Source organism: Physella acuta, unplaced genomic scaffold (assembly GCF_028476545.2).
Source record: "Physella acuta isolate Inbredline_101_S28 unplaced genomic scaffold, ASM2847654v3 ptg002446l, whole genome shotgun sequence".
NCBI lineage: Eukaryota > Metazoa > Mollusca > Gastropoda > Physidae > Physella > Physella acuta.
Genome location: NW_026733931.1, coordinates 89,386 through 102,664, shown reverse-complemented (window position 1 = coordinate 102,664; position 13,279 = coordinate 89,386). Strand labels below are relative to the sequence as shown.

The following is a 13,279-nucleotide window of genomic DNA, read 5'->3' as shown; positions in this document are numbered from 1 at the left end:
AATTTTCTATTTCCTAGATTATGTTGTAATGAATAAGAAAAACACCTAACATTTCACAAACAGAACTAACAGCTAAGGCTAAAAAAAAAAACAGTTTTAAGAAGTGGTATTTTTTTAATCTTCTGTATTTTACTCTTTATTAAAAACATTTTATATTTTAAAATAAATAATGTAAAAATTCTGGCACTGTAAAAAAAAACAAAATTTAAAAAAAGCAAAGTAAGTAAACTGGGTGTATCACATTTTTTATATTGCATATTAGAAACTATAACACAGTATAATTTTCTGTACTAAGCACATTAAATAAAATATAATTAATATAATTAAAAATTATTTCACACCTAACTGTATTTGCGTGTAAAATATAACAATGAATTATTATAATATTTATAACAAAAGGAATGTATTCTTGCAACAATAGACTTTTAGTAATGCAAGCATGAACTGACAATGGGATATTTGATTCAATGATGAACTGACAATCGGATATCTCATACAATGATGAACTGACAATGGGATATCTCCTAAAATGATGAACTGACAATGGGATATCTCCTAAAATGATGAACTGACAATGGGATATCTCATACAATGATGAACTGACAATGGGATATCTCATACAATGATGAACTGACAATGGGATATCTCATACAATGATGAACTGACAATGGGATATCTCCTACAATGATGAACTGACAATGGGATATCTCATACAATGATGAACTGACAATGGGATATCTCCTAAAATGATGAACTGACAATGGGATATCTCCTACAATGATGAACTGACAAGGGGATATCTCATACAATGATGAACTGACAATGGGATATTTCCTACAATGGTGCAAGCGTGAACTGACTTAAAGATATTTGGTACAATGATGCACAGATGACATGACAATGGGATATCACTTGATGTTACCCATCATGTTTGATAGTGTTGTCAAGAGCATACTACCCACCCCTAATTTTCTAGTTTACAAGAATTGAATCCATACAATGTCCAACTAACTCAGATGGCCATCAGACTTATGTTAAAAGAAAACCTGTTGTAATGCTGACCACACTATATCTTCTTAAACAGAGAAAACAGATACTCTCTACTATATCTGACTTATAGGGAAAAAGATAATGTGCATCATGTGTTTATGTATTTTGTGTGTGCCGTGTTCTAAAAGTTCTATACAAGGATGTATAAATTTTACAAAATAACTGAGTGGCAGTTCTTAACTAGTGCGCAGCTGAGAGGGAAAACTGCTATGGATCACTGAGAGGGTACTTTACTCACTGCCCATGTCACAACATTGTGAAATTCATGTACAGACAGAGAGCATGCAAAACCTCGGGCAATACCTGACAAAACAAAGCCTGTTTGTATCAGTGTTTTAGTGTATGATCCTGCTATTGTTTTTCTGAACTATCAGTGTTTTAGTGTATGATCCTGCTATTGTTTTTGTGAACTGCTGTATAGACTACTAGTGGGACCAGGGTGAATGTGTAATGTTGCATGAAATTAGTGGACTATCTTTTTGAGGTAGGCACTGTATATTAAAGCTAGACCTGTGTAAAGGACAGAAAACAAGCCTTTCCATATTTCAAGACAGAAAAGTAAGGTCTTGTTCTTATACAGTAATTTTTCTTCATTATATTACAACTATTTATTACTTAAAGCATTACTTTTCAACAGCACCTACATCTAAGGCAGTGAAGGGTTTTCAGTTCAAAACCAGCAATTACTTCCTGGTTCACGTTTAGAAAGGGAGAGCATCATTAAAACCAGCAATTACTTCCTGGTTCACGTTTAGAAAGATAGAGCATCATTAAAACCAGCCAGACTGCTAGACAGAAAGCTGGAAACCTGCTGGTGGAAGTTTCTTCTTCTGAATGATGGACTGGTAGATATAGGACTCTTTAACAATAGGGACCTAAGGAAGACATAAAAATATAAAATGTATGAAGAATACAGTAAATGATGGACTGGTAGATATAGGACTCTTTAACAATAGGGACCTAAGGAAGACATAAAAATATAAAATGTATGAAGAATACAGTAAATGATGGACTGGTAGATATAGGACTCTTTAACAATAGGGACCTAAGGAAGACATAAAAATATAAAATGTATGAAGAATACAGTAAATGATGGACTGATAGATATAGGACTCTTTAACAATAGGGACCTAAGGAAGACATAAAAATATAAAATGTATGAAGAATACAGTAAATGATGGACTGATAGATATAGGACTCTTTAACAATAGGGACCTAAGGAAGACATAAAAATATAAAATGTATGAAGAATACAGTAAATGATGGACTGATAGATATAGGACTCTTTAACAATAGGGACCTAAGGAAGACATAACAATATAAAATGTATGAAGAATGGAGTTAATGTGATGGACTGGTAGATATAGGACTCTTTAACTATAGGGACCTAAGGAAGACATAAAAATATAACATTGATGAAGAATACAGTTAAAGATATACTGGTAGATATAGGACTCTTTAACAATAGGGACCTAAGGAAGACATACAAATATAACATTTATGAAGAATACGTTTAATAATTGACTGGTAGATATAGGACTCTTTAACAATAGGGACCTAAGGAAGACATAAAAATATATCATATATGAAGAATGCAGTTAATGATTCTTTAACAATAAGGACCTGAGGAAGACATAAATATAAATTTATGAAGGATGCAGTTAATGATATAAAACTTTTTACAAAGTAGAGTCAACTTGGACAGGATATCTAAATGACCATTTAATCATTATTTAAAACTAGGACCAATATGGGTATTGGTCATGCTAAGCTATACATCATACTGGAAATTAATGTATAATGCTGTCTAATTACCATTCAAAATAAATGTCCTTGAATTAAAAAAATTTTTTAGCCTCTGTACTATAATAGTTATTTTTAGGAAATTCTGATTCTATGTACTTTTAATTTAATCTTATATTATAGAATAAGAATGTGAAAAACTCTTAAAGTTAAATATGTAGGCACATATCTTTACTTTTCCTGCTAAAGGTAAAGTTTAAAATATAAATCTAACAGCTGTTCAGGGTTGAATGTGATGGCATATTTCACTAAAAAACTTGAACCTAAAAATGTAAAAAATTATCAAGAGTTGCAAGCTGTTTGAGAATGTTCTAGACCAGTGATTCTTAACCTGGGTTCAACCGAACCCAGGGGTTTGGCAAAGGTCAAGGCTGAAACCTGACTATATAATACACAGATTTTTGCCAATGTGGAGGATAATCAATTAAAAAGAGTTTGTTAAAAGCCCATATGACACTGGTGGAGTTGAGTACCTCCAAAAAGGTTAAGAATCACTGTTCCAGGTTGATTAGCTATGGGATAGTTGTCCTTAACCCACCTTAAGATCTTTGGCCTTCAGGACAAGAGAATCAGTTCCAGTGTATTGGTCAGGTGTAGTAACCAGTATGTCAAACTTTGACTTGGAGCCTGTCATAAAAAAAAAAAAGTTTGGTATTTACAGCATGGAATTAAGTAGAAAAAACCGGGGAGTGATCTCCCCTAAACTTTCTTGAATATTCTTATATAAAACAACAGGGGATTTGCAAAAATCTCAATTTTTTTTTTTTGCACGATTGCTATACTTTCTCTATACTTCATATATGCAAGAAAGTAAAAAAGGTAAAAAAAAAAAAAAAAAAAAAAAAACCTAAGTTAGTGGAAAACAGTATTTTTTGTTCCAACTCAATTTTTATCTGACTGAGTCATCAAAACAAATGGACTCTACTTCATCTTCGCTAAAGATTAATTTTTGTTTTATAATAATAATTTTTAACAAACCTCAGCCACATTTAGAGAGATTTCTTTAAAAAAAAATGTTTTATGAAATGTAGGAATCCTTTATGGAAACCAAACTTGCCGTGATGTTATTATAGAATCAGCCCCACAACATACACTTTACCATTAGGTAGCTTACTCAAAGTACCTTTTTTCCCACCATGTTTGGTAACCAAGGTAAACAAATTGGCTTGAGTGGTTGCCATTTTACCCAGCACCATAACCGTCATGCCTCCAAAAATTCTAGGAGAAGAAGATAGATTTCAACGATTTAAAATGTTTTTACTTTATTTAAAATAGTGAATAAATTACATTCAGATTAAACTCACTGAACTGTTCCATATCAAAGGAATAATAAATTTCCTTCACACACAAAACTAGTATTTAGTGCAAAAGATTGTCTTTTAGAAAAAAATTAATTTTAAATTTGATATTTCTCGCATTAATTGAACAATCATTAGTCCATTAAAAGATTATCCATAATTGGTATTACTCAACAAGGAGTGGGTAATTTTAACTTTTATGACAAAATGTAACCAAGCATATTTTGTATTTCATTAAAAAAATTATATTATAAAATACTTGTGGTTTTTTTTTAAAAATTAGAATTAAGATTATTTAGGAGAGATGTTTTTGTTAAAACTTAAAACAATGTACAGCCAGGAGGCTTGTTGTGTTGAGGCATACTGTGATGGGAAGTGGGACGGGGGTTTAAAAACAAAACTTGTATTACATTTTTTTACGTAGGCCTACAATCCTTTAACAATTTTAGTTTCTGTGCAAAGTTTTAAACTTACTTGCTAACTGGTACAAGCATAGCATCATTGTATGCTTGAATGACTTTGTCCTGATAAAACAAAGGTTTAAAATCATAAAAAAGATATCTCCCAAAAGTTAAACAATGATGAAAAACATCCACAGCATACATCAAAAAAAAACTGGCTTCACACAACTGAACTTAAGCAATGATTTATGTCATTGTTCTATGACATCATTAAAAATTTGGTTGGTTAATCTTTCCACACATACAACATAAGAAACTAGACTCTCCACACATACAACATAACTATGTTTAACTAGACACTTCATACATACAACATAAGAAACTAGACTCTCCACACATACAGCATAAGAATATAGACTCTTCACACAAACAACATAAGAAAGTTTAACTTACTGGGCTCTCCACACATACAACATAAGAAACTAGACTCTCCACACATACAACATAAGAAACTAGACTCTCCACACATACAACATAACTATGTTTAACTAGACACTTCATACATACAACATAAGAAACTAGACTCTCCACACATACAGCATAAGAATATAGACTCTTTACACATACAACATAAGAAAGTTTAACTTACTGGGCTCTCCACACATACAACATAAGAAACTAGACTCTCCACACATACAACATAAGAACATAGCCTCTTTACACATACAACATAAGAAAGTTTAACTAGAGTCTCCACTCATACAACATAAGAACGTAGACTCTTCACACAAACAACATAAAAAAGTTTAACTTACTAGACTCTCCACACATACAACATAAGAAACTAGACTCTCCACACATACAACATAAGAAACTAGACTCTCCACACATACAACATAAGAAACTAGACTCTCCACACATACAACATAAGAAACTAGACTTTCCACACATACAACATAAGAAACTAGACTCTCCACACATACAACATAAGAAACTAAACTCTCCACACATACAACATGAGAAACTAGACTCTCCACACATACAACATAAGAAACTAGACTCTCCACACATACAACATAAGAAACTAGACTCTCCACACATACAACATAAGAAACTAGACTCTGAACACATACAAGATAAGAACATAGACTCTCCACGCAAACAACATAAGAAACTAGACTCTCCACACATACAACATAAGAACATAGACTCTCCACGCAAACAACATAAGAAACTAGACTCTCCACACATACAACATAAGAAACTAGACTCTCCACACATACAACATAAGAAACTAGACTCTCCACACATACAACATAAGAAACTAGACTCTCCACACATACAACATAAGAAACTAGACTCCACACATACAACATAAGAAACTAAACTCTCCACACATACAACATAAGAAACTAGACTCTCCACACATACAACATAAGAAACTAGACTCTCCACACATACAACATAAGAAACTACACTCTCCACACATACAACATAAGAAACTACACTCTCCACACATACAACATAAGAAACTAGACTCTCCACACATACAACATAGCTATGTTTAACTAGACTCTTCATACATACAACATAAGAAACTAGACTCTCCACGCAAACAACATAAGAAACTAGACTCCCCACACATACAACATAAGAAACTAGACTCTCCACACATACAACATAAGAAACTAGACTCTCCACACATACAACATAAGAAACTAGACTCTCCACACATACAACATAAGAAACTAGACTCTCCACACATACGACATAAGAAACTAGACTCTCCACACATACAACATAAGAAACTAGACTCTCCACACATACAACATAAGAAACTAGACTCACCACACATACAACATAAGAAACTACACTCTCCACACATACAACATAAGAAACTAGACTCTCCACACATACAGCATATGAACATAGACTCTCCACACATACAACATAAGAACATAGACTCTCCACACATACAACATAAGAACATAGACTCTCCACACATACAACATAAGAACATAGACTCTCCACACATACAACACAAGAAACTAGACTCTCCACACATACAACATAAGAAACTAGACTCCACGCAAACAACATAAGAACATAGACTCTCCACACATACAACATTAGAAACTAGACTCACCACACATACAACAAAAGAAGGTAGAACCTTTAACACAAACAACATAAGAAAGTTTAACGTACTGGACTATCCCCTGGTGAGGTGTACTGGAAAGCTCCCTCTGCATTACAGAAGTAAATAATGTAGCAAGGCAAAATGGCTGCCGTGTTGAAAATAACAAGCTCTTTTTTACAGGGTGACATGTGCGAATCATAGCCAGGCTTCAAAGACGCACCAGTGATCATCTTTGGGCATTCATAAACCTACAATACAATTGTGCAAAGTGTTTTTGGGCAGATGCACTATTGATGATCTTTGGGCATTCATACACCTACAATACAATTGTTTATTTCTTTTGTCTCTTTTGAATTTTTTTTTTGTTTTTTTTTACAAAAGTTTATAAGTTAATTTCTCCTTTCAGCACCTTATAACACCTAGAGCAGGTGACATAGAGTTTATCTGTTTCTTAACCACATCATACGAAGGGATAGTGTGCTCAGCGTTATGCCTACCAGCCTTTACTTTTCTTAACGCATGTCAGGTACCCATTGGAGCTGAGTGGACTCAAGGACATCTGACAGATACTCAATTCCGTGATCCAAACTTGGGACTTACAGGTTAGCTGTTGAGAGCCCTACCCCTCGACTACGCTGTCCCTTATCAAAAATTTAGGAAGAAATATATATATATATATATATATATATATATATATATATATATATATATATATATATATATATCTTAATAAAAAATAAAATATTTTTAAAAAAGAAACTACATATCACTTTGCAACCGTTTATATGAAAATTGGGGAACCTGCATCTTTTTGTTTGAAATCACCAGATATGATTAATGAACCTACTTATTTGGTATAAAACTATATAACCAATTTTAAAACATAATGTCTGCTGACCTTTCCTGGCAGAACCTGACACAACATAAGCTCTGAGCATCCTGCGATGTAACCCATACAATAATACGTAAACTCACTGAAGTAGACCCCGGCACCGTACCAGCCTGCGTCTGTCTTATGTCTGAAGCCTTTGTCACCTGCATGTATAGTTTGGACTGTTTAAGCATACATTTTTTTAAAGGAAAATAAAAGTGAAATACCCTTTCAAACCTTATGGGGCATGTGAAGTAGAGTTCACCTAAACTCGGCATATATAGGGATAGTGTGGTTAGGACATTGCTCGGTTACCTTTACTTTCCCTAACTTGAGTCAGGTACCCATCAGAGCTGGGTGGACTCAAGGAAGTCCTACACACCCGAGTCTGGGATCTGACCTCAAGACATTGAAGTAAGCAGGTGAATCCTCTACCATTGGACCATGCCATCCCTCAAGCTTAAAAGAAGCTACTAGAAAATGAAGAGTCAAAAAAAAAAAGAATATAAAAAAAGAAAAAAACTTGCCCCTAAATTTAAAAGTTGAGTAGAAGAAAATGCAATGCAATCAAACCTGGTGCTTTGAAACCATTTTCACAAATAGGTCTAATATTTTTCTGATCAGTGCCATGAAACCCTAGAACTGTGTATGAGAATTCTTCACCTCTTGTTGTTTTTAATTCTTTTTGATATTCTCTATTTTGAAAAAAAAAGCAGTTGATAAAATGAAATAAAATATTATGTTTCAAAGACAAATTTTTCAATAATTTTAATTAAATTAAATTTTAATTTTTCTTCACACTTGTCAACAAAACAGGATAATTTAAAAACATTATTTTAAAAAGTGATGTATCTGTAACTAAAAAACATTTTCAGCTAATCCTAATAAAAAGTAAAATACTAAAAAAAAAAAAAAGAAATTACATATCACTTAGCAACCGTTTAAATGTCTAGTAGTAATTTTTTTTTAATTATAGGTATCACATGATCTGAACCAGCTAAAACAACAACAAAAGCATTGTATGTTCAATCTTATTTTAATAATTTAATACCAACATAAATAACTTATTTCAGCAAGTACTAGAATAGCTACTTCAGTAAGTGGAAAGGAAATATTTTGACACAATAACACAGGTATAGTAGAGTTTATTTTGACCAGCTTCCTTCCTTTGCCCTGACTTATCAGCTGTTTTCAATAATTGGAGCTTAGGTGTAAGCAGCACAAAAAGGTTTACCTAATTCAATAATTGAGATAAAGTGTAAAAACAAGCAAGCCTTACCTAAACCTTTTCACAACTTTGGGGGACACAACATATTCAACTTTTGTTACTCTTATGCTGAAATGTAATGGATTTGAATTATAATTATGATCAGACAATAGCATTAATATTTTTAAATGACTTACAGAGTTCAAAAAACTATCCCACTTTGTTTGTTTCAAGTCCCTGAGTTGCAACAGTTAATTATTTTTTATATATAATTAAATGGAGAGTTACCTGTTTTTGTTGTGTTTTAAAACAATTTTCTAATTTTAACTATCAGCATAAAATTATTAATCTTTATGCATGGTATTACAAGGGGCGGTTTGGTCAGTGGTAGAGAGCTTGACTGCTAACCTGAAGGTCTCATGTTCTGATCTTTGACCCATATCTGTAAGATGTCCCAGCTCTGATGGGTACCTTTATAACTAGAGAAAGCAATGGCAACTGGGAATAGAACTGACCACACTTTCCCTTCATATGCCGTTGTCAAAGAAACTCTACTTCATCTGCCAAAAAGATCGTAAGGTCCTAAAGGATAACTGTTATGCACTGTATTTTAGTAGATAGAATCCAAGTCCTAGACAAGGCTCAAATATTAAACCAAACACTGGACTTAAAACACTCCCTACGGTAAGACTGATGGGATAACGTGGCCTATCGGTGGAGCGCTAGACTGCTAACCCGATAGTTTTGAGTTCAAATCCGGGTTCAAGTTTGTGAAACGTCCCTGAGTCCACCCAACTGTGATGGGTACCTAACTCATGTTAGGGAAAGTAAAGATGGCTGGGTATAGTGCTGACCACATTATCTCTTTATATGCCGAGGTCAAGAACATATGAACTCCACTTCATCTGCCCAATGGACTGTTAGGCCTAAAGAGGAATCTTTACTTTTTTTTACTGTTAAGACTGGACCAAGTAAACAGAGTTTTATACATACACTGAAGCAGCATCCCCTGTCAACAGCCTGTAGAACTGTGACTCTGCCAGTCTGAAATGTATTTGGCTGGCAGATCCTTCTTTGTAAGCTCTCTCTGGCCAAAGAGGAAAATAGGTTGTGGTAGTTAGCTTCAAGGCTTCCTCCTCCCCTTCCAACATAAGTAAACCATTGTTCAGCTTTAAGAGAAGATAAGTAAATGGTTACTTTACAGTATAAATTGTCTTTTTCACAACTGCTTAAGTCCCTTTTTGAAGGTTTTGGTTTTTTAGTGTCGTTCACACTTTCTTCTATTATGGCTCAAAAGTCTAAAAATAAAACCAATTAGAGAACAAGGTTTTTTTTTTTTTTTTTTTTTTTTTTTGCTTTGTTGTTTTTTCTCTTCTGACATAACAAAAAATAAATTAAATTTTATCCAGTTTTTTTTTTCACATTAACTCACAACAAGAAATAGTACATGTTTAGTACTAAATGATAAGACAATATCCAAAGTAATGTTTCATTAATTATTTTGATGTGTGGGTGAGCCAATCATCATAATCTAATTATCTGAATTGTATAAATAAATCATTGCTGAGAAGCTACTAAAAATAAAACAAGCAATGTCTAAGCATAAGCCAAGTGGCAGCATGCTGGATATAAGAAGACAATGATGAACAAGTTTGAAATATTTTTACTACAGCAATGAGAACTACTGTGTAGTAATAATTCTAAACGAAATTCAGAACTCAATGTTAAAAAGATAATATAAGACTGAAAAAAAAATGTACATTTTTAATAGCAGTAAGAGCTTTACAACTTCTAACCAGAGGGTCTTGAGTTTGAATACCACTCAAGTCTAGAGGATGTTCCTGAGTCCACTCAGCTCTAATGAGTACCTCTTAGGGAAACAAAGACAGCTGCATGTAATGCTGACCACACTATCCCTTTGTATACCAAGGTCATTGAAACAGATGAACTCTGTCTTATCTGCCCCTTGTGTCTTGGGCACCAACAAGGAAAAAAATGAATGGTAAAAAGATAATCTGTAAATAATTCTTTAATGTTTGTTAAATTTGTATATGTTGCAGTTATGTCTTCTACTACCTGCTTCTGTAGATGCTCCAGCTCCTTGTCCTTCTCTGCTACAACTTTTTTGGCATTCTCAAGCTCTTTCTGTAACCGCAACTTTTCTTCAAATGCTTTCTTGATTAGCTCTTTGCGTTCTTCGTCAGTCATTTGGGAAAACTTTTTCACTAGGGACATCCCCCGACTCAGTATATCATCTTTTTGAACAGGTTTATTGTTCTGAAAACAGTTTATACCTAAATTAAAATAAACTTTGTATTGACGTAATAGATTTTCCATAAATTATATCACACATTCCGTGTGATGGTTTGGGCTTTTGTTATGAAGTGCTATGTTAGCTTCCCTTCGCTTGATTTTTATAAACATTGATGAAATGCCATATTTTATCAGTTTTGAGTTTTTTATTAATGCTTTTGAACTCTTCTTCTTCATTCTTAATTTTAGTGTTGGAAGGGATCCCCTCCAACACAATTAAATATATGTGTCAACTGGTTATGCACCACATTGACTACGATTTGAGCCTGCTTTTCTTTTTGGATTTGCTTCCATAGCCTTTGTCCAACCAAGAACAAACTACAAGGCAGCATTTGTTTGATTTTAGAGTTTTCTCTCCTAGAAGAGTGGCTGTCCCCTGCTAACAAGCCTCATCTGCCCAAGGGTTCGAACTCGAGACTTTTCGGTTTAGCAACCATGAGCTTTACTGACTCGACCACGCTGACGCCTTACTTTTGAAAAATTCGTGATTTATTGAAGCAATGATAAATGAACAGGAAAGTGAGACAGATGACTGTAAATGGAAAAAAAATTAATAATTTTATTTTTCCTTACTTTATCATCTTCTTCTGAACTATAGACATCTGTATCACCTCCATCCTCGTCATTGACCGGGCCTGATGTCGGGTGAGAAAATTCAGCAAAGTGCAGTAGATTTTTTCTGTAGCAGCTTGCCCCATACTTGCAGGGTGGAAGTAAACTGGCATCTGGTGGTACAGACAGAGCAGGGGCGGGTGGTGGCACATCTGTAACACTGCTTGAGGCGGCTGGATGTGAAAACTCTTTATGATGTTGTGGATTTTTGCGATAACACCTTGCTCCGTAAGGGCAAACTGGCAGTGGTGATGAATCGTCTACTTTCAATTTTTTGTTTGGTGATGGTCCATCTGCCATTTTTCTAATGTATTTTAACACATTTAAACCTAAAAATAGAAAAATCCATGAAATTTGGGTATCTGGATAGGGTTATTAGTTATTAATTAAGAGGAGCTACATAGACTATATCAAATATGTGTGTATGTGTTTAATTTACTAACTCGTTAAACTCTTAAGATAGACTATATACAATATATATATATATATATATATATATATATATATATATATATATATATATATATATATATATATATATAGGCCTATATATATATATATATATATATATATATATATATATATATATATATATAGGCCCATATATATATATATATATGTATATATATATGTATATATCAGGGGCGTAGCGAGGGGGGGCGGGGGGTGCGGACCGCACTGGGTGACACCATTTAGGGGGGGTGACACCAAGGCAAAAAATAGCAAAATATATAGAGAAAAACTCGAGGGGGGTGTGGTGCAAATCGAAAGTTTGAGAGGGGTGCAAATGGAAAACTTGAGGGGGGGGGGGGTGTGCAAATCGAAAGTTTGGAGGGGGGTGCAAATCGAAAATTTGAAAGTTTGTCCCTGGGAAGGTTCTCTATGCCTCTGGGGGGGTGACACCATTAAGTGCCGCACCGGGTGACACCCGACCTCGCTACGCCACTGGTATATATATATATGTATATATATATATATATATATATGCCTATATAATATAATACTGTATATAATATATAGCTCTAGTATTATATATATTTATGACAATGTGAATATATGTGTGTGTGGCATGTGTGATACCTTTTGCCTTAACTGTTCTTAACAATACATACATATTAAGGAGATATAAAGTGTCATTAAGGGTGATGGGTACTTGACTCAAGTTAATTAATGATTCTAACTGATACATGCTGTAGTGACTGTAGTGTGAATAATAAATAAATATTTTAAATATGTTGAATTAATGGGAAGGCGCCTGAAGCAAGTGAACTCTACTTCATCTGCGGCCTATGGACTGAAGTAGTGTCAAGCTTCACTTTTGCTAAACTCACTTAAGCAAAAAATATTAACATCCAATTTAGATTAAACAAACTTCATAACATATGAACGAGTTGAGGGCACATTTAATACAGTTCTTGTGTAGATTACTAATAATATAATATTAATAAATAAAAAATAGAGATAAAGAACAAGAATAGCAACAAGCAAGCAAGTGTATTTTAAGAACGGAAAAACCCTATAAAAAACCAACTGTCCGTAAAAAACCGGCAATAATTCATTTAGTCCAAAAATACGTCATTGTTT

The 13,279-nt window shown here is 33.7% G+C and overlaps 1 protein-coding gene across 1 annotated transcript; it reads right to left on the bottom strand.

Annotated features, from left to right (window-relative positions):
- Positions 1-203: 203 nt before the first annotated feature.
- On the bottom strand, positions 204-13,124 carry LOC131933308 (uncharacterized). Its single transcript, XM_059290088.1, has 12 exons — positions 13,027-13,124; positions 11,657-12,024; positions 10,847-11,047; positions 9,764-9,939; positions 8,843-8,899; positions 8,137-8,258; positions 7,591-7,727; positions 6,761-6,940; positions 4,626-4,675; positions 3,977-4,071; positions 3,392-3,480; positions 204-1,925 (listed from the first exon to the last, which is right to left on the bottom strand). The coding sequence occupies exons 2-12, from the start codon at positions 11,993-11,995 to the stop codon at positions 1,839-1,841; spliced, it is 1,533 nt and encodes a 510-aa protein (XP_059146071.1). The 5' UTR covers positions 11,996-12,024; positions 13,027-13,124; the 3' UTR covers positions 204-1,838.
- Between the last annotated feature and the right edge of the window lie 155 nt (positions 13,125-13,279).